This window comes from Mustela putorius, unplaced genomic scaffold (assembly GCF_011764305.1).
Source record: "Mustela putorius furo isolate JIRA1106 unplaced genomic scaffold, ASM1176430v1.1 tig00003834_pilon_pilon_pilon, whole genome shotgun sequence".
NCBI lineage: Eukaryota > Metazoa > Chordata > Mammalia > Carnivora > Mustelidae > Mustela > Mustela putorius.
In genome coordinates, this window is record NW_025421987.1 from 127,359,113 (window position 1) to 127,378,584 (window position 19,472).

The 19,472-nt window shown below is 43.5% G+C and overlaps 1 protein-coding gene across 5 annotated transcripts; it reads left to right on the top strand.

The window, feature by feature from the left end:
- Window positions 1-3,010: 3,010 nt before the first annotated feature.
- LYZL4 (lysozyme like 4) lies at window positions 3,011-18,950 on the top strand. Of its 5 annotated transcripts, none has more exons than XR_006609032.1 (5): window positions 3,011-3,126; window positions 7,280-7,513; window positions 7,627-7,776; window positions 11,253-11,352; window positions 11,716-11,795. XR_006609032.1 is itself a non-coding variant. In XM_004754241.3 (5 exons), exons 1-5 carry the CDS (start codon window positions 3,120-3,122, stop codon window positions 18,770-18,772), a joined length of 540 nt encoding a protein of 179 aa, XP_004754298.1. In that variant the 5' UTR covers window positions 3,019-3,119; the 3' UTR covers window positions 18,773-18,950. The 5 variants fall into 5 exon arrangements, 4 of the variants coding, with proteins under 4 accessions (XP_004754298.1, XP_004754301.1, XP_004754300.1 ...); XM_004754241.3 differs by lacking the exon at window positions 11,253-11,352 and adding an exon at window positions 18,703-18,950 and having other exon boundaries at window positions 3,019-3,126; window positions 11,716-11,794; XM_004754244.3 differs by lacking the exon at window positions 11,253-11,352 and adding an exon at window positions 18,703-18,950 and having other exon boundaries at window positions 3,032-3,168; window positions 11,716-11,794.
- The last annotated feature ends 522 nt before the right edge of the window (window positions 18,951-19,472 follow it).

A 19,472-nucleotide genomic window follows, 5' to 3' on the forward strand; every position in this document is an offset into this window, starting at 1 on the left:
ATGGCGGAAGCGGTCAGAGAAGTCATGAGTGGGACCACCCCATCCCTGCCTGTGATATCCAGTGCTCTGATGGCTGACGCATTGGGTAGAGGAAGGAAGAAGCTGTCTGACTCAAGCAAAACCAGCTCCAAGTTTCTGGGAGTCCCTAACAGGGCCCTGCCCCCCCACTTAGGCTCCCTAAGAATTCAGGGAATGTTGTGGGGCCAAAGGGTCTTCACTGGGCCCAAGGTCAACACACACACTCACCCCAGTGCCCAGAGAAGGGAGAGATTCTGGTCCTTGGGTGTCTCTGAGCTCTAGGGACCCAGGACCAGCCCTTACCTCAGTATGCCCTTCAGATTGGGGAGATCCAAGCAAAACAGTTACCCCCCCCAAAACCCTGCTGGCTCTGGGTGGATGTCTGGGGCCTGGGCTTCCGAGGCATTAGAGTAGTGCTTGGGACGTGGGGACGGGGGGACCCCAGACAGCAGAATCCTCACTCGGAAGTGGGTACTCAGGGAATAAAACGTTTTGTGAAGAAAAAAGAAAAAAAAGCAAACTGAGGTTTGCTGGGGGGAGGGGGGTTGGGAGAAGGGGGGTGGGGTTATGGACATTGGGGAGGGTATGTGCTATGGTGAGTGCTGTGAAGTATGTAAACCTGGCGATTCACAGACCTATACCCCTGGGGATAAAAATATATTATATGTTTATAAAAAATAAAAAATTAAAAAAAAATCTATCTTCATTTTTTAAAAAGATTTTATCCATTCATTTGAGAGAGAAAGAATGAGAGTGAGGATGAGAGAGGGAAGGTCGGAGGGAGAAGCAGACCCCCTGCTGAGCAGGGAGCCAGATGTGGGACCCAAAGAGCATGACCAAGAGAGTCTCCTACATATTCTTCCACAAACTTCAAAGTTTTATTTTTCCTATTAGTGTTTAGTCCACCTAGATTCACCTTGCTTCCCCAGGGGACAACAGCAATGCAGAAAAACAACAAACTTAAGTAACCAACCTCTTTTGATGGAAATGTAAGTTGTTTCTAATTATTTCCTATTTTAACCTAATAATGAAACGGGATGGCTCTGTTCCAGTAAAACATCTCTGCTCAGCCCCAATAATTAATAATAATAATAATGGCATGCTTTGTGCTTTCCAGGGCACTCTAGTGAATGCAGTGAAGTCTTTTATTTTTAATTTAATTTAATTTTTTCAGTGTTCCAACATTCATTGTTTATGCACCACACGCAGTGCTCCATAGAGTACGTGCCCTGCATAATACCCACCACCAGGCTCACCCATCCCCCCACCCCCTCCCTTCCAAAACCATCAGTAAGTGAAACCATATGATAATTGACTCTCTCTGCTTAACTTATTTCACTTGGCATAATCTCCTCCAGTCCCGTCCATATTGATACAAAAGTTGGGTATTCATCCTTTTTTTTTTAATTTTTAAAATTTCTTTTCAGTGTACCAGAATTCATTGTTTATGCACCACACCCAGTGTTCCATGCAATACATGCCCACCATAATACCCACCACCAGGCTCACACAACTTCCTACCCCCCGCCCCTTCAAAACCCTCAGATTGTTTTCAGAGTCCATAGTCTTTCATGGTTCATCTCCCCCTTCAATTTCCCTCAACTCCCTTCTCCTCTCCATCTCCCCATGTCCTCTGTGTTATTTCTTATGCTCCACAAAAAAGTGAAACCATATGATAATTGACTCTCTCTTCTTGACTATTTCACTCAGCATAATCTCATCCAGTCCTGTCCATGTTGATACAAAAGTTGGGTATTCATCCTTTTTTATGGAGGCATAATACTCCATAGTATATATGGACCACATCTTCCTTATCCATTCGTCCGTTGAAGGGCATCTTGGTTCTTTCCACAGTTCGGCGACCGTGGCCATTGCTCCTATGAGCAATGGGGTACAGATGACCCTTCTTTTCACTGCATCTGTATTTTTGGGATAAATAGTCAGTAGGAACTCACTGAAGTCTTGTACAGGAAAGGAAACCTGAATAAACAGCAGTGGAGGTGTGTGGAGGGGTGGGTGGACAGAGGAGGGCTAATAAACTTCCTGTAAAAGACCAACTCTAGGAGAAGAGACATTGTCCTTCTTGACTAGGGGTTTTCTGGAAAGTATAAGAGTTCAGGATTACCTTTGAAACACTACTTAAAAGTACATAAAGTTACAAAATACTCTGCAGTGATGAGTAGTAATGGTAACTTTTACAAATACAGTTGAAGAGTTAACAGGAAGTACATATGTGCCATTAGTACTGTTCTGTCAACTATGTGAATATAAGGCTTTGTCCAGCCAAACCAGGACAAGCTGGTCATTCCAGCTAAGTTAATAATCAAAACTTTAAGATGATCCTTATGAAAGACTTGAGAAAGGTAAATTATTAAAAAGCATTTTACCGAAGGGATAATTGTGGGTAATTTAACTAAGAAAGTTTAGAAAGACCTTGAAAATCTAGAAAGGAAATCTAGGAGACATCGCTCTGCTTTATTTCTGTAAGTTCTTGCTTGACTTCTATGTCTTTAAGTTCTTGCTTTGCTTTACAGTTATGGCAACTAGAAAAGGAATATGGGAATATGGCACAGTGTAATTTACACAAAAACCTTAAGCAGTGCTCCAGTCTATAACTCATATCTAAGAAAAGGCCATCACTAAAGATTGTTGAGCCAATGTGGATTTATGGGCTTAAGTTTCAGTGTTCATGGCCCATTTCTTTTATGATTCTCTATCTTACCACTTTTAATTAATCAACTAATTACCAGTCATAATTGAGTGAGCCAGAAGGACTTCAGTGTTTCCAAAGGCTAGTGTTATCCTCAGTCACGTCAACATCTTTTAACTCTTTGGAGCTAGAAAGGATTTTAAAAACAATCCATGTGACAAATGACATTGCCCAGGCTCCAGAGAGGATGTCCTTGACCACGGCCCCATCAGGAGTAGAAGAGCATAATAATGGCTCCTCCCACTGCTCTCTAATAGAAGACAGTTCTATGGGGGGAGGCAGAAGAATGCTGTGATAGGCAGAATAATGGTCCTCCAATAAAGGTCCATGCCCTTACTCCTGAAACCTCTGAACATATCATTTACATTGCAAGAAGGACTTTACAGATGTAATGGAAGGTAAAGGACCTTGAAATGGAGAGATTATCCTGGATTGTGTGGGTGAGCCAATTTAATCCCATGAGTCTTTATAAGTGAGAGAGGAGGCAGAAGAGTGAATCAGAGATACAACAGTGTTAAGAAGAGGCAGGAGGGAGTCAAAACATGAGAGGATTTTGATCTATCATTGATCGTTTTGAAGGTAGGGGAGGGGAGTTGGAGTCAAGAAATGAAGACAGCCCCTAGAAGCTGGGAATGGCCTTTAGTGATAGCTAGCAAGGAAACAGAATCTCCATCCTACAGCTACAAGGAACTTCATTCTGCTAACAGCCTGAATGAGCAAGGGAATGGGTTCTCCTCTAGAGCTTTCAGAAAGGAGCCCAGCCCTGCCAACACCTTGATTTTAGCCTGGTGAGACTCATGTCAGAATTCTGATCTATAGAACTTTAATTAAAGATTTTATTTATTTATTTGACAGACAGAGATCCCAAGTAGACAGAGAGGCGGGAAGAGACAGAGAGAGGGGGAAGCAGGCTCCCCGATGAGCAGGGAGCCCAATGTGGGGCTCCATCCCAGGACGCTGGGATCGTGACCTGAGCTGAAGTCAGAGGCTTAACCCACCGAACCACCCAGGCGCCCCTGATCTATAGAACTTTAAGATAACAATTTTGTGTAGCTTAAGCTGCAAAGTTTGATGTAACTTGGTACAGCATCAATAGAAAACTAATACAGTGCATTGGTGACAGACCCCTCTATGCTTCAGAATATTCTGCTTCATAGCAACTGATGTCATAGAAAAGATTCTAGAAGAGCAGGTTATGGAGAAGCACTTGTGGTTTAGAAGCTCTTGGGTGAAGGTAAGTGGGTTATCAAGAAAGAGGAATCTGAAAAGTCCAGGGAACTGAGTGCAGGTAGAGGAACTTTCTTGCAAAAGGTCAGAACTGCTGCATTGGCTGCTCTTCCTCTCCCCCAAGGAGGCACCAAGGCCTGCGGAGGGACTGGTGAATGGTAAGCTGGTATGAATGGGCAGCAACCAGACAGATATGATGATACCCAGGTGCAAGAGACACTTAGCAAATCCGTTTAGTGCTTATACAATGACAATTCTGTTGGGAAGAGTTTACTTCTTCCCACTCATTCATTCATTCAACAGAGAGTCACAGAGTGCCTACTATACACCGGGTTCTGTTCTAAGGTCTGGGATAATGCAGAAAACAAAATAGGCCGGGGTTCGGCATGCCTGGTATTTACACTCTGGTGTGAGAGATAAGCAAACAAATGAACAAGGTCATTTCTGAAATTGACTTATATTATGAAGAAAATAGAAATGATTTTCTGGGATGGAGCAGTGATCAGAAAGTCCTCTTAGAGATGCTGAGCTCATTTTTGAGCTCTGACCACAGCCAGAAAGAGCAAGCTCTGTGGTGGTCGGGGGCATCATGTTCTAGGCAGAAGAAACAGCTGGTCCAAAGAACCTGTGGTGGAAATAAGAAATGTTCAAGGAAAAGAAATGTGCAAGGTGAGTGTGATGGTGTGAATGTGAACAAGGGGGAGAGAGACGTGAAATCAGACTAGAGAGGTGCTCCGGGGCTCGAGCAAGAAGGGTCTTGTCAGCTAGGTTGAGGAGTTGGGATCTTATTTGAAGTGCCAGGAGATGTACTGGAGATGAGTGATGTGACTGGATACATGTTTTTAAAGAGAACTTTTTAGTTACTGTATAGATAATAGGGACAGGGGGACAGGAGAGGATTGTGGAATATCAGAATATATCTAGGAATTTCTACAGAAGTCAGAGATGATGGTGATCTGGACTGGGATGACGGCAGAGGAGAGCGAGGGGTGGGTTGGTTTTGGAAGGACGGGGACAGGGCTCCTGGCGAATTCATTGCAGCGGAAGAGAGAGGACTCAGCATGTGTTTTATGAGTATGTCTGGAAGACAGACGTCATCTGAAAATATCCTTTGCTCTGCTGAAAAATGTAAACATGGACTTCTCTTCCAATATGCATTGGAATTCAGTTATTAAGCTAAAGGCAAGGATGTGTGACCATGGCTCAAAGACAGGTCTGCTGTGGATTGAATACTTTGCATATTTAACTCATTTACTTTTCAACTCAACATGATTAGGTAAGTATTATTTTAATCATTATTTAGATGAGGAAGCCAAGAGGCCGAGTAACTGTCTTCAATCACTCCTGCGATCCCTAAAATCCCAGCTATTATAGGATAAAGTCAGAATTTGGACCCAGGCAATTTGACTCCCAAGTCTGAGCACTTAAATGCTAGGCACTTCTTGACAATGTATTTGGGATAATGGTGATGTCTTGACAATGTATTTGGGATAAGTAGTCATGTGACTTAGGAGTTTAGACAAATGTTTAAAAGTTAAATTCTTCTAATTCAAGAATATACTTATTTATTTCTAACTTTTCCCCAAGTTAGACATTTAGGTCATTGGTTCTCAACAGAGGACAGTTTAGTCTGCCGGGAGATGTCTGGCAACATGTGGAGACATTTTTGTCTGTCACAACTGAGAGGGAGAAGCTCCTGGCATCTAGAGGTCAGGTGTGTTCCTAAATAAACTCCAGTGCACAGAAGAGCCCACAGGACAAAGAATTTTCCAGCCCAAGGGCCAAGGTCAAGGGCCCCTTTTGCAAGTGAATGCAGGTTGGTGGACAAGCATATGCCTGTGTTTGATGACAAACAGGAAGGTGTAATTGTCTAATTAATATCTATTTATGCAGTGTTAGGGGCTGTAGGACATGCTGGGAAGAAGATATGTTATAATTTCCAATTGCACATTCCAGTCTGAGAGATAATATGGCATAGAACAGGACGATCGCCTGCTAGGTGTTTTTGAAGTGATTCTGAGGGCAGTAGGGGTTCAAGGGTTCATGCAGGATTGCATCAGACTTCAAAGAGGTGGCACCTGGAGTGGACACCTGAAAATGGAACAACATTTGGGTGGGGAAAGGCATGGTTGGGCCCTGTGGATTGGAAAAAGCTATGTTTGGAGATACTAAGGTAAGAATTATCAGACGCATGGGCAGTGGGGTGTGGAGTAGGGAGGTGCAGAGAAGAGTAGAGAAGGAACAACATGGGAATTCAGAGTTACCTGAATGGATTGCTCCTGATGGAGGGAGGGCAGGGTAAGGCCAGGTTATGGAGGGCTCAGAAAGCCAAGTCTGGGTTTGCTATCAGGAATAGGGAACTAAAAGCATTCCCAAAGTGACATTGTATACATGCTTTGGGGACTTTGAAAATACCACCTGGAGGAGTTGGCTTGGAGGAGTGGAGAACAATAGGCTGGACTGTGACTCAGCTTGCAGGGATGCAGGGGGTTTAGGGGATAAAGGTGAGGGGAGTTTAGAGGATGGTGACGATGAGGGTTTAGGGGATGACAGGCACTTTTATTGGAGTGGCGATGAGCAGAGTCTAGGTGGTAACAACAGAAATGGAGGAGAAACTCAGGAACGAATTCTCTGAGCATATTACACCCCTCCCCTTTTCACAGATGAGAAAGCAGAGGCACCATGAGGCTAAGGGCCTTGTCTGCTGTTGCCAGTGGTGACCCCCATGGCAGGTCTGGGCTGGACTGGGGTTTGTTTCCTTGTGTGCACAGCCAGAGAAAAGCTCAGTGGAGTTTGGTTTCTAGACAATCTGGAGAGAAGATCATAGCCCGGGTGAGACCACAGCTCCAAATATATTCTAGGATAAAAGGCAATGGTGGAAAAAATTCAACAGAAGAATAGTGCTTGTGCTTGATTAGTGGGACCACAGGGATATTTCTTCTTCTCATTCTGTTTTCCAACATGTACCTAAAGGACAAGTTGTACTTTCACAATAAAGAGGAAGAGAGGATTTGAGCTTCTGTATCTAACATGAAAGAGAAATGAGTGAGAAGAAAATGAAGCAGACGCCATTGGGTTTTGCTGGAGGGAGAGAATGTCTGTGGTGGGGAGTGACTGTCACAGGAGCAGTTTTCTTAGAAAATGGTGGAAGGGGGTCCCAGAAAAGGAGGAGAGGCAGGGTTTCAGGTGTTCTGGGTTTACAGTGACACGAAGCTGAGGGTTAGGGTGGGAAGAAGTGTCACGGTCAAGTCAGGCAGAACTCCCCTTTTTCTGAACACACTGAATTGTACACCCGCACCCCACAGTGCCCTTCTTTTCCTTCAGAGAAACCGGTGTCCCTGGGATCCTGGCAGGATTTCTCTGTGACTCTGCCAGCTCCCCTGGCCATTACTGCCCTGAGCTGCCAGGAGCCTAAGAAGATGAAGGCATCCGTGGTTCTGTCTCTCATTGGCTACCTTGTGGTTCCAAGTGGCGCTGCCGTCATGGCACGCTGCAGGGTGGCGAAGAAGCTTTATGAAGGAGGCCTGGATAATTTTGAGGGCTACAGCCTTGAAAATTGTGAGTAGGCCACTCTAAGACCCCTCTTCCCTTACCTCCTTTTCCTCTGGCCTCTGCCCTGGTATCCCCAGCTCTGCCCTCCTCCAAGCCACCCACCTCCTGTTCCATCTTAGGGGTGTGCCTGGCTTATTTTGAGAGCAAGTTCAACCCCATGGCCATCTACGAGAACTTGCCTGGTGGCTACACTGGCTACGGCCTCTTTCAGATCCGCAGCCATGACTGGTGCGACAGGGGCAAGAACCGCTGCCACGTGTCCTGCTCTGGTAGGTCCCGCCCACCGCTCTCCCACACTGGGGCACTGGGGGCTGTGCACTGGGGCACTGGGGGCTGCGCAGAGCGCAGAGGCCAGTCTTCTGGGTGGCCAGAGTTTCCAGGTTTGGGGCAGGGAGGCAGAGGGCCTGGCAGGTGCGGGACCAGGGAGGCTGAGTGCTTCGCACCAGAGGGTCTAGGCTGTGGGTGACCACTGAGAACAGAGTCATGGAGACCCCCATCCAGATGGGCAGGTTGAGAGGTGGCAGGGAGGAGGCTGTAAGCATCAGAGCCCACCTGAGTCTGAAGGATTAGAGCAGAGGGTTCTGCCTGGGTCTCCTTTCACCCACACATACTCTTCTTTAAGAACAGTGACCACTTGGACAGGCACAAGGGGTCACTGGGAAGAGACAAGAGCAGGCCATTCCAAGGGGAGGTTTCTCTGCTGCTCTCAGGGGTCCCAAGTACCTGTGTTCTAGAGGATGCACTGGCCCAGGCTTCCCTCTTCCCAGAACTCACTGAGCATCCACAATGTGCCAGTCTCCTGGAGCTGACAGTCTAGTGCTTGCTAAGCACAGGGTACTCCTCAAAGCTCTTCATAGGTCTGAATGCATCTAATCGTCACAAAGACTCCCATGACATGGGCACTGTTATTATCCCATTCTATGAATGGGAAAACTGAGGCCCAGAGAGGGTAAGTACATGCCCAAAGCCACACAGCTGTAGGTGGTGTTGTTGAGGGGCAAACCCACACAGGGTGACTTCTGAATCAGGGCCAAAGTGATAGGCTGCACAATGACACCAGAGCTCTCCCTGACCCCCAGAAGCTACTGCAGGAGGGTCTGAACACCTGGCACTCTCAGGGTCTCCCTGATGAGTGAAGCTCCCTCCCCCATGATGGATGAGAAATGTTCCAGAACCCATGGCTTCTGAGCTGGTTCTTTAGGAGACAGAGTGGAGAGGTCATGGTAAAACTTGTAAGCTTATGTGATCCAGGAGAAAGCTGCTTAGTGTTGGGCCCCATGCTCAGTGTGGGGACTCCAGAGAGGAGTAAGACAGTTTCCAGATTCAAGGAGAAGCAGGATTTTCGAAGTAGGAGGGAAGGGTGCCAAAAACAACACAGGAACCCAGTGAGAATCACAGCCCTTGCCCTTATAAGTGAGCTATATGAGCTTGGGTAGGTCCCTTCCCAGAGCTTCCTCCTCTGTCAAGTGGGGATGACACTAGCTGCTTCTTAAGGTTGCTGTGAGCCTTAAATGGGCTAATATATGTAAAACACTGTGCAGGGCCCATAGGAATCATGTATCAAAGTCTAGTGGAGACCTACATATTAAGAACATAATTTAATTACTATGACAGAACATTCAATGTTGTCCTGAGTTCCTGGCAGCCAAGGCAAAAAGAAACCTAGTAGGCCCATAATTTATATCTCATAAGAAGATTGATTGATAGACTGCCAGAATCTGACAGAAGAAACAAATAATTACCTGTAATGGAGGTGGTACTAAGTGCTGTGATGAAATAGGGTGAGTTAGATAGCCTAAAAAACCCTCCCACTAGATAAAATGTGAAAAAAAAATCTGGAGCACCTGTCTGGCTCAGTCAGTAGAGCATGCGACTCTTGATCTCAGGTTGGGAGTTGAAGGCCCATGCTGGGCACAGAGCCTACTTTAAAAATAAATAATAAATAAATAAATAAAAATAAAATCTTCCACAGTACTGGGTTCAGATGGCAAGAAGGTAAAATCCCTAAAGGCTAAAATGAGAAACAAGAATCCAAACAACTAACTGAAAATTGAAGCTGATGCTGACCCTGGGGACCTCAGCTGATTCCTTGTGGCATAAGGCACAGTTCTGAGGTCATTGTGTAGACAGGGCCTGAGCAAAATCAGGAGGTGAATTAGAGACTCCCCTGAAACCCAAGACCCCAGAGAACTGCATTGTCAGCTGAAGGATGAGCTAGAAAATGGTGAAAGCAAACACATTCTAAAGAGAGGGGGAAATAGGCTCTTTGGGAATTTGTCTCCACAAGCCAATAGGACTCACGGGGAAGTAAGGCACCATCGAGAAGGACTAGCTAAGGAAGATGTGGTCCATATACACTATGGAGTATTATGCCTCCATCAGAAAGAATGAATACCCAACTTTTGTAGCAACATGGACGGGACTGGAAGACATTATGCTGAGTGAAATAAGTCAAGCAGAGAGAGTCAATGATCATATGGTTTCACTTATTTGTGGAGCATAACAAATAGCATGGAGGACAAGGTGTGTTAGAGAGGAGAAGGGAGTTGGGGTAAATTGGAAGGGGAGGTGAATCATGAGAGACTATGGACTCTGAAAAACAATCAGAGAGGTTTGAAGTGGTGGGGGGGTGGGAGGTCGGGGTACCAGGTGGTGGGTATTATAGAGGGCACGGATTGCATGGAGCACTGGGTGTGGTGAAAAAATAATGAATACTGTTTTTCTGAAAATAAATAAATCAATTTAATTTAAAAAAAGAGAGAGAAGGACTAGCTAAGCCCTGTGCTAAGTCCTGAGGACAGTTCAGGAAAATTGTATACTGTCCTTGTCCAGCAGGGTGAGGGACAGAGAGAGCACAGACTTTGAGGCCAGACACAATCTTGGCTCAACCTCTTACTGGTTATATGATCTGAGCCTTAGTTTTCCTATGTGTAAAGTGGAGGTAATAATAGCACTTGCCTCACAAGGCTTTTGTGAGTTTTTGATATACTACAGTGCATATCAAGTCCTGAGCCTGGTGTTGGGTATACTGCTTGGTGTGTGATGAATACAGCTTCATTCAGAGTATTTGCAAAGTAGCGGGGGTTAGGATGTGTGTGTGTGCGCATGTGAACATGTATGCACATATCTACATATGTATGTTTGTATATATGTATTTGGTTAGAGCTGAATTGAAGTGACATTTTATTCAGAAGAGGGGAGAGGGTACAGTGAACTAGATGGTCAGTGACAGAGTTTTAAGGACTGTCCTGCTTAGATGAGCAGATCCAGGTTGGGAGATGAACATGAACTAAGCCTAGAAAAAGTCCAGAATAGGATTCCCAAGCTGTGGCACCAGGGGTGGAGCACCCGACCTTCAGGGCAAGCCTTGTCTCCTGGTCCTTGGTAGGTCTCTAATGGTGGGGTCTTGGAGGAAGACAATGGAAGGTAAGGTTGTAGAAATGGAAAGGAATGTTGGGGAAAGGGCAGATGGACTAAGCCAAGGATTGGGTGTTCTGTTTTACAGGAACTAGGGGCACTGAAGTAATGTTTTAAGGAAAAGCAATCAGACTGGATTAGGGAAAGGGAGAGACTCAAGTGTCAAGAAGGAAGGTATTGCAGCAACCCAGGCTTCCACATTCAAAGGAAAGAATGGAGTGTTGGGCTCTCAGAGGCACCTCTGGGGCATTGCCAATGCTGTTTCTTCCACCTGGAACACTTTTCCTTCTGTGATTCCTCCACCCTTTCTCCTTCCCTACTCTTCTAGATGTCATGTGGCCCAATAGCCCTTCCCTGATCCTTCGAGTCTGAATTGGGTGCCCCCACTCACCGCTCCCACATCAAGCTGCATTTCCCCATCATTCCAGGTATCCTTTGTATTGTAATTGTCTATGACCTTTATCTCCCCCTTTCAGACTGCAAGCTCTAGGAGGACAGGGACAGATTTACTGGGTTCACCATTCTACTGCCACTAGCACAGAATAGTCGCTGTACATGTTTTTAATGAAAATATTATTATAAGAATTGAAGAAAAAAAATAGATTTAGTAAAAGATGACCACAAGCTACTATCTCCCAGTGTTGTCTGAAAAAAAAAATCCTAGGGATAGATTTATCCTTGGAATCACATGGAACCCTCTCTAATGCGGGCACCCTGTACCTTCCCTGGTGTCACTCTGACTCAGCTGCCAAGTTGTGGGGTCGTATTTTTCTACTTTATTTTCTTCACAGCTTTACTGAATCCAAATTTGAAGAAGACGATTGAATGTGCCAAGAGAATTGTAAAAGGAAAAGAAGGTATGGGAGCATGGTAAGTGGTACATTTTTGAATAGTCTATGTTTAATGACCTTCACCCATTGTCTTTAATCCTAATCTTGGCCTAATCTTGGTTTCTGCACATCTATAGGGTCAAACTAGTGGGTTCTTACCAAGCTAGGCAGTAGAACACCATTGAGATCTGCAACCCCAAGATCTCAGGAGGAAGGACATAATTATCAGGCAAATTACCTTAAGTTGAATGTATTTTTTCTTTCTCAAGTATTGTTTGGGGTTATTCAGGTGCCTAGGATAAGCATCCTTAATATAAATCTCTGTATATCTTTCTGATTACTTCTCTCATCTAAATACTTAGGTTCTTTTTTTTTTAAAAAAAGATTTTATTTATTTATTTGACAGAGATCACAAGTAGGCAGAGAGGCAGGCAGAGAGAGAGAGGGAAGCAGGCTCCCCGCTGAGCAGAGAGCCCAATGTGGGGCTCCATCCCAGGACCCTGGGATCATGACCTGAGCCGAAGGCAGAGACTTCAACCCACTGAGCCACCCAGGTGCCCCAATACTTAGGTTCTTAATGCATGTTGTGAAATGACTCTACTCCAAGTCTGTACCAATTTATATTAATAGTAATAATTTAATAAATGCTTATTTACTGCACTCCCATCAGTTATAAATCTTTGCCATTTGAAAGGCATCTAACAATTTTATCTTCTTTTGTATTTTGTGATAGTCTATTAGGGTGTTTTCCTATTATGTTTGTTATATATTTATACTGTGATTTTCCCCCTGCCCTTGTTCTTTATTTTTGAAATTCAGATCATCATATTCATTTGAAAGAACACTTTATATATTAGATGTTAATTGTATTAACAGATAGTTATATATTTGTATTTTTTTATTTCATTGATGTTCATGTAAGTTGAAATAACACACAACTAGATTATCCATCTTATTTACATATTCTTGGTCACTTATTTGGCACTATATTGAGACATCCTCCTGGTTGTTTTTTTTTTTTTTTTTAAGATTTTATTTATTTATCTGACAGAGATTGAGAGAGAGAGAGAGAGAGCACAAGTAGGGGAAGGAGCTGAGGGAGGGGGAGAAGCAGACTCTCTGCTGAGCAGGGAACCTAAGGCTCAATCCCAGGCCCTGGGGTTCTTGACCTGAGCCAAAGGCAGATGTTTAACCAACTGAGCCACCCAAGCACCCCAACAGTTAAATATTTGTTACCAAAAATAACTGCAACTCTGATTTCTTCTTTAAGCAGATATTTGCTTTGTTAAGCCATCTAAAATTTACAAGTGTTTGGTCCTGTTTTGACTTCTTTCAATATTTGTTCATATTATTGTGTATAGGTTCTAATTTGTTCTCATTGCTGCATAATATTTCATTATATGGATATATCAATTTATATATCCATTATTCTGTTGGTGGACATTTGGGTAGTTTTCACTTTTTTAGTGTTGTCATGAATATTCTGTACTTTTCTTTTAGTGAATATAAAAATGGATTCACATTGATCACACTAAGGAAAAAAAATCACTGGTCATAAGTAATACGTATTTTCAGATTTGGTGTATCCTACCAAACCATTTTTTAAAGAGATTCAATTTACATTTCCATCAACAGTTGTAGTTTTCAGTGGCTCCAAATTATTGTTAAGTGCTTCGTAATTTCTAGTTTTCTAGTTTTCTCTTGTGACTGTGTAGTGGTATCACACTGGGTTTTGAGTGTTCTTTTCCATTTCTAGTTTGCTAAAGGTTTTTTAAATCATGAATGGGTGTTGAGTTTTGGTTATTATATATTTAGTATCTTTGAAATTCAGTGTTAGCTTATCCATCTTCTTTTTTTTTTTAATTCAAGTCGTTGACTTTTTCATCTCTCTTCTCTTCCATGGCTTTCTCTAGAGGTTATGCCTAGTTACATTTTATTGACAATGTCAATTTTATAAAATTTATATCTGGATTCTGTAGTATGTTACTCTTCTAGGAATGTTCCTCTGAATTTAATGACAATGCCCCTTTTCTTCTACTAATATTTTCCCATAAGTACCATGTTGAATAAGGACAGATTTGCCCATATTTAGCATTTGCAAATAGATAGGTTATCTATTTTCTTGTTTCAGCTCACTGTTACTTTGGTAATGGTCAGACTCCTTTCACAAAGGTCCATCTGGGCATAGATTGTTGTGCAAGTCTCCTGGTCCAATTTCCACTTTGGAGATTTTCCTGATATGTGTGTCTAGTTTTCTCTCATAGGCTGAGCCAGTGGAGTTCATGAAAACCCTTCATTCCCATAATGCACTTCTGCCACCTCCACTGATACCATTTGTCATGGTAGGTCTCCACTATCCAGTAGAGGCTGTCTCACTACCAATTTCCACCTTCTTTTGCCTCTTCCACCCCCGCCCTGCTCCACATTTCATAATTGACTGCTTAGATTTTGCAGGATATTGTTATTACCAGTTATATCTAGAAACAAAGTCATATTTCCTCAGTTTCAGATTGTATATCTTAATATTTTGCAATTAGGGTTTATCCTATAGCCAATGTGTCCTCCCACAAAAGTTGTTAATAAATCATTAACACATTTTAAATAGAAGGTATCTTAAATAGAGGAAATCCTTTAACAATAGCTATCATTTCTTTACTATGGTATGTAGGCTTTGTATGTTTATATAAACATCATCATTTAATCCCTACAAATCCTTATGCCATGAGTATAAGATGAGGAAGCGGAGGCACAGGGAGGGGTACAGCAAGTTACCCATGTCCATAGGGTTGGAATTAATTCTAGATCTCTGCTCTTCTGGGCCTCAGCTTTCCAAGTCTCCTTGGAGAGACAAGGATGGTTGGCCTGGGGAATCTGGGCTCTGGTCGTGTGGAAGGGCAACCAAAGGACTCTGTACAGTTCTTCTGTGGGAAGCCGACGCAGGCCTTCCAAACAGAATCATTGAGTGCAAGAGGCACAGCCCTGCAGGTGGATTCATTTTGCCAGTGGAAGTCTTTTTTTCTTTTTAAAGATTTTATTTATTTATTTGACAGACAGAGATCACAAGTAGGCAGAGAGGCAGGCAGAGAGAAAGGAAGGGAAGCAGGCTCCCTGCTGAGCAGAGAGCCTGATGCAGGGCTCTATCCCAGGACCCTGGGATCACGACCTGAGCTGAAGGCAGAGGCCTTGACCCACTGAGCCACCAGGCGCCCCGCCAGTGGAAGTCTTGAGTGGTGTTTCTTAAAGGGACCCCTGGGTCCTACAGGCAGTGGAGATCTCCTTCAGAATCTGGCAACAGGAAGTGTGTCAGTCTCAGAGGCCAGCTTTCATTGTTGCTTTTTTGTCTTTTTCAGTGCCTTTTGGTGCTAAGTTCAGTCAGGGATTTTTATCTGTTTTTCTTTCCTTTCCTCTGTATTGCCAGCATCTTGCTCTGTGCCTGGCATATAATAAGTACTCCCTAAATGTTTGTTGCAAAATCTAGGTTGCATTTGGGCTGTCACCTAAAAGCTGTTAAAAATTTTAGAAGTTTATTATTTATTATTTTTTAAAAAATTTTTAAATTTTTAATAAACATATAATATATTTTTATCCTCTGGGGTACAGGTATGTATATTTATTATTTTTTTAAATAAAAATAATACACGTGTTTAAAGACGAAAATATAAAAAAATAAACTTCTTGCTCTTGTCAGCAGCCTCCTGAAGGTCACCACTATTAATATGTCTTGTAAATCAGAGAAAAATATATATATTGAGAATGAGAAAAAAATTTAAAACATATGTAAGAGGTGCCTGGTTGGCTCAGTTGGTTAAGTGTCTGCCCTTGGCTCCAGTCATGGTCTCTGGGTCCTTGGATCAAGCCCCAAGTCAGGCTGTCTGTTCAGAAGGGGGTCAGCTTGTCCCTCCCCCTCTGGTCCACCCCTGCTTGTGTACTCTCTTTCTTTCAAATAAAGAAATAAAATCTTTAAAATAAAATACATATGAAATATCAACACACATACTGACCTGAACCTAACTTTTTTTCACTTACTAAAAAACTTACAAATCTTGGCATATCATACCTAGAGGTCTCTGCCCTCTGGATGCTACAGATAATTATCTGCTGTCCCCTATTGATGAACATTTAGATTGTTTTCATTTGCTGGGACTATTGGGTACATTTAAGTGTTGGCAGAGAGATTGCTAAACTGGCATTCAGAGAGGGAGAACCTCCAGATACATTACATGATGGGGTCTGTGTTCTAGATTGTTTATCTAGAATAATCAAATTTGTACAGTTTTTGGAAATTGAGACTTACATAATGATGCTATTCTTTTTTGCTTTGCATTTTTTTTTTTTTTTTTAAGATTTCATTTGTTTGAGAGAAGTGAGAGGACATGATTGGGAGGGGAGAGGCAGAGGGAGAGGAGAAGCAGTCCCCAGTGAGCCTGGAACCTGACATAGGACTTGATCCCAGGACCCCAGGATCATGATCTGTGCTGAAGGCAGACACTTAACTGAGCCACCCAGGCATCCCAGTTTTGCATTTTTAAAGATTTTTAATTTATTTGTCAGAGAGAGAGAGAGAGCACGACACAGGTAGACAGAATGGCAGGCAGAGGCAGAGGGAGAAGCGGGCTCCCTGTTGAACAAGGAGCCCGATGTGGGACTCGGGATCCCAGGCCATGACCTGAGCGGAAGGCAGCTGCTTAACCAACTGAGCCACCCAGGTGTCCCCAGCTTTGCATTTTCAAACTAGAAAGAAGTTACGCATTTTTTCATGTGTTTGTTGGCCATTTTTCTCTGAAGTGATTATTCATATTCTTAGCCCATTTTCTATTCAGATAATAACGTTTTCTTTTGTTTTATTGATTTCAGTTGCAATTTATTAATTAAGGTTATTAGACCTTTGTCTATGTTATCTATGTGATCTACTTTTTTCAGATTTGCTATTTGTATTTTGATTTTGTTTATAGTATTTTCATCATATAGGAATTTTACATTTTCACACAGTCAGATCCCTCAATATTTTGTTTCGTGGCTCCTGAATTTATATGAAACTACATTCCAAGTTTGCAAAGAAATGAAGCCATGTTTTCTTCCACATTAAGAGAGGACCTGGCACAAAATAAATCCATGTTAAGTTTTTGTTAATAAATTAGGAAATGGAATTCACAATTTTATGTTTTTATACTTAAATTATGGCCTTCTGAGAGTTTATTTTAGTATAAAAAGTGAGGTAGGGATTCAGCTTTATATTTCTCAAATGGCTAACCAGTGTTCTTTTTAAAGATTTTTTTTTTTTTTAATTTATTTGTCAGAGAGAGAGCGAGCGAGAGCAAGCATAGGCAGATAGAGTGGAAGGCAGAGTCAGAGGGAGAAGCAGGCTCCCTGCGGAGCAAGGAGCCCGATGTGGGACTCGATCCCAGGATGCTGGGATCATGACCTGAGCTGAAGGCAGCTGCTTAACCAACTGAGCCACCCAGGCGTCCCGGTTAACCAGTGTTCTTATACCACTTATTCATTCATCCATTTTCCTCACTCATTTAGTAGATTGCATTTTAAAGTGGGAGTCCCCTTACTAATGTGTCTTCCCAGTGTTTAAAATAGATTTCATACAGTCTCTACTCTCCAATTAATTGGAAGCATGGCTGGCTCTCTAGGGTGAGCACTAATGAGCTAAAATCATCTTTATTGTATAGCATTAAGTAGAGATATGCTGGCCCAGGCTGATTAAAGCCTTCTCACTTGTTCAGGACTCCCAGCAAAGTGAGCTCTTATTAAACTAACAAGCACCCATGTCTTTTCAAAGCTTAGATCAAGCAGCTCTGCAGAGTTGAGGCAGACAGGAAAGGAGAAGACCAGGGGCATGCATGCCCACAGGATTCCCTTCTGCAGTGCCTGCTCCAGGCTGCGGAGAGCCCTGCAATTTCTGAAAATGTGTGTGTGTGTTCCCTGCTGCTTTATAGCTGTGAGGGGCCAGTGGGTCACAGCCTCATCTTTAACTGTGGGACCCCTTACCCTGGAAACTCATGGAGGCCTTCTGGCTGAGGGATGGCCTACCCAAAGAGGTTTTGTTTTCTTTCTTTCTTTTTTTTTTTTTAATATTTATTTATTTGACAGGGAGATAGGTATATATATATATAGAGAGAGATCACAAGTAGGCAGAGAGGCAGGCAGAGAGAGAAGGAGAAGCAGGCTTCCTGCTGAGCAGAGAGCCCGATGCGGGGCTCGATCCCAGGACCCTGAGATCATGACCTGAGCCGAAGGCAGAGGCTTAATCCACTGAGCCACCCAGGCACCTCAGCAGGATTCCTAATGGCCTGCAGCTGAGCTGGTGAATCCCACAGCTTCTAGGTTGGGAGAGGAGGAACTGGAGTCTGGCTCTGGCACAGGGGCTGGGACTAGAGGGATCACATTTAGGGACAGGAAGAGAAAAGGTTTGAGAAACTCAGTCTAGCTGGGCTAGGCAGGGTTGAGGAGCTAGGAGTGAAACACATGCATGGAAAGGTGGAAGGGGCGTGGGTATAAGGTCAAGGATTTCCATTTCTGATCAAGGATCTGCCTAGGACTCACCATCTGAGCCTGAGCAAGTCATGGAACTTCTCTGGTGCTCACTGCAGAGAAATTAAGAGTACTTGTCTTGCCAGTCTGAGGGACAGACTCCCCATTCACTCTAGTATGGGATTTATGGAAAGAAATGGGGGGTGATGGGAGCATGAGGATCTAGGGGGCCTCAGCATTCATGCTCGGATGTGCTGGAGTCAGCAAGAGGGTCACACTCAAGATGCACAAAAGTCTTCAGAAACATGCCTGCAGCAGTCGGGGGTGGTGAGTTCAAATGTTTCAAGGCCGGGATGTAGCTTGGCCGGGGCGGCTGTGGTTGGGAGAGAGGTTGTGGAACCCTGCCGATCCTGAGCTCAGACACCAGGAGCCACATCCTGTTCACTCTCCCTGCTTTCCTGTCTGCAGGCCCTCCTGGTCCCTGAACTGCCGGTTAGCGGACAATCTGGAGAGGTGGTTGGATGGGTGCAGGTTCTAGCTGCAGAGGCGACCCTCACACTCTCCAGGGGCACCTTCCAAATGAAGATACTTTCCTGTTTGCGGCCTTCACTCAACCCTGTTGATTATCTCACCGCTGGACAGCTCCAGATGGAAAAGGACAAACGTTTGCTTCATCCGGGGATGAGAAATGCAGAATAAACCAGCTACTTATGCAAATTGGACCTAAGGTTTTCATTTGTCTTACTAAGCTGGGATGGTTACTAGCATAACAATGGAGGATCTGAAGGAAGGGAACTACCTGGAAAACAAGACGGGCCCATGATTGCCAATATTAAGTAGGGAAGGGAAGAAAAGATACAGTGGAAGAAAAGAGGGGTCAAAGGCAAGCAGGGCCACCAGTCCCAGGCAGTGCCCCCACTGGGACACGTAGGTTGGAAGTGACACTACAGAATCCTTGTACTTCTATGGAGAGAATCAAGTGGCAGTTGCTCTTCTTTTTAATAAAAAGTTAAGTTTTTAAAAATTACCAATAACACATACTTGCTTTAGAGAAACTGAAAAATAAATGTTTAAAAAAAAAAATGCTCCCATGATCTTAGCTCCCAAAGGCAGTTGCTGTCATGCTTTGGTTGCATTCCCTTTGGGTTTTTCTTCCTATGGAGGGAATTTTCTTTTTTCTTTTTTTAAAAGATTTTTTTTTTATTTATTTGAGACTGAGAAAGAGAGCACAAGCAGCA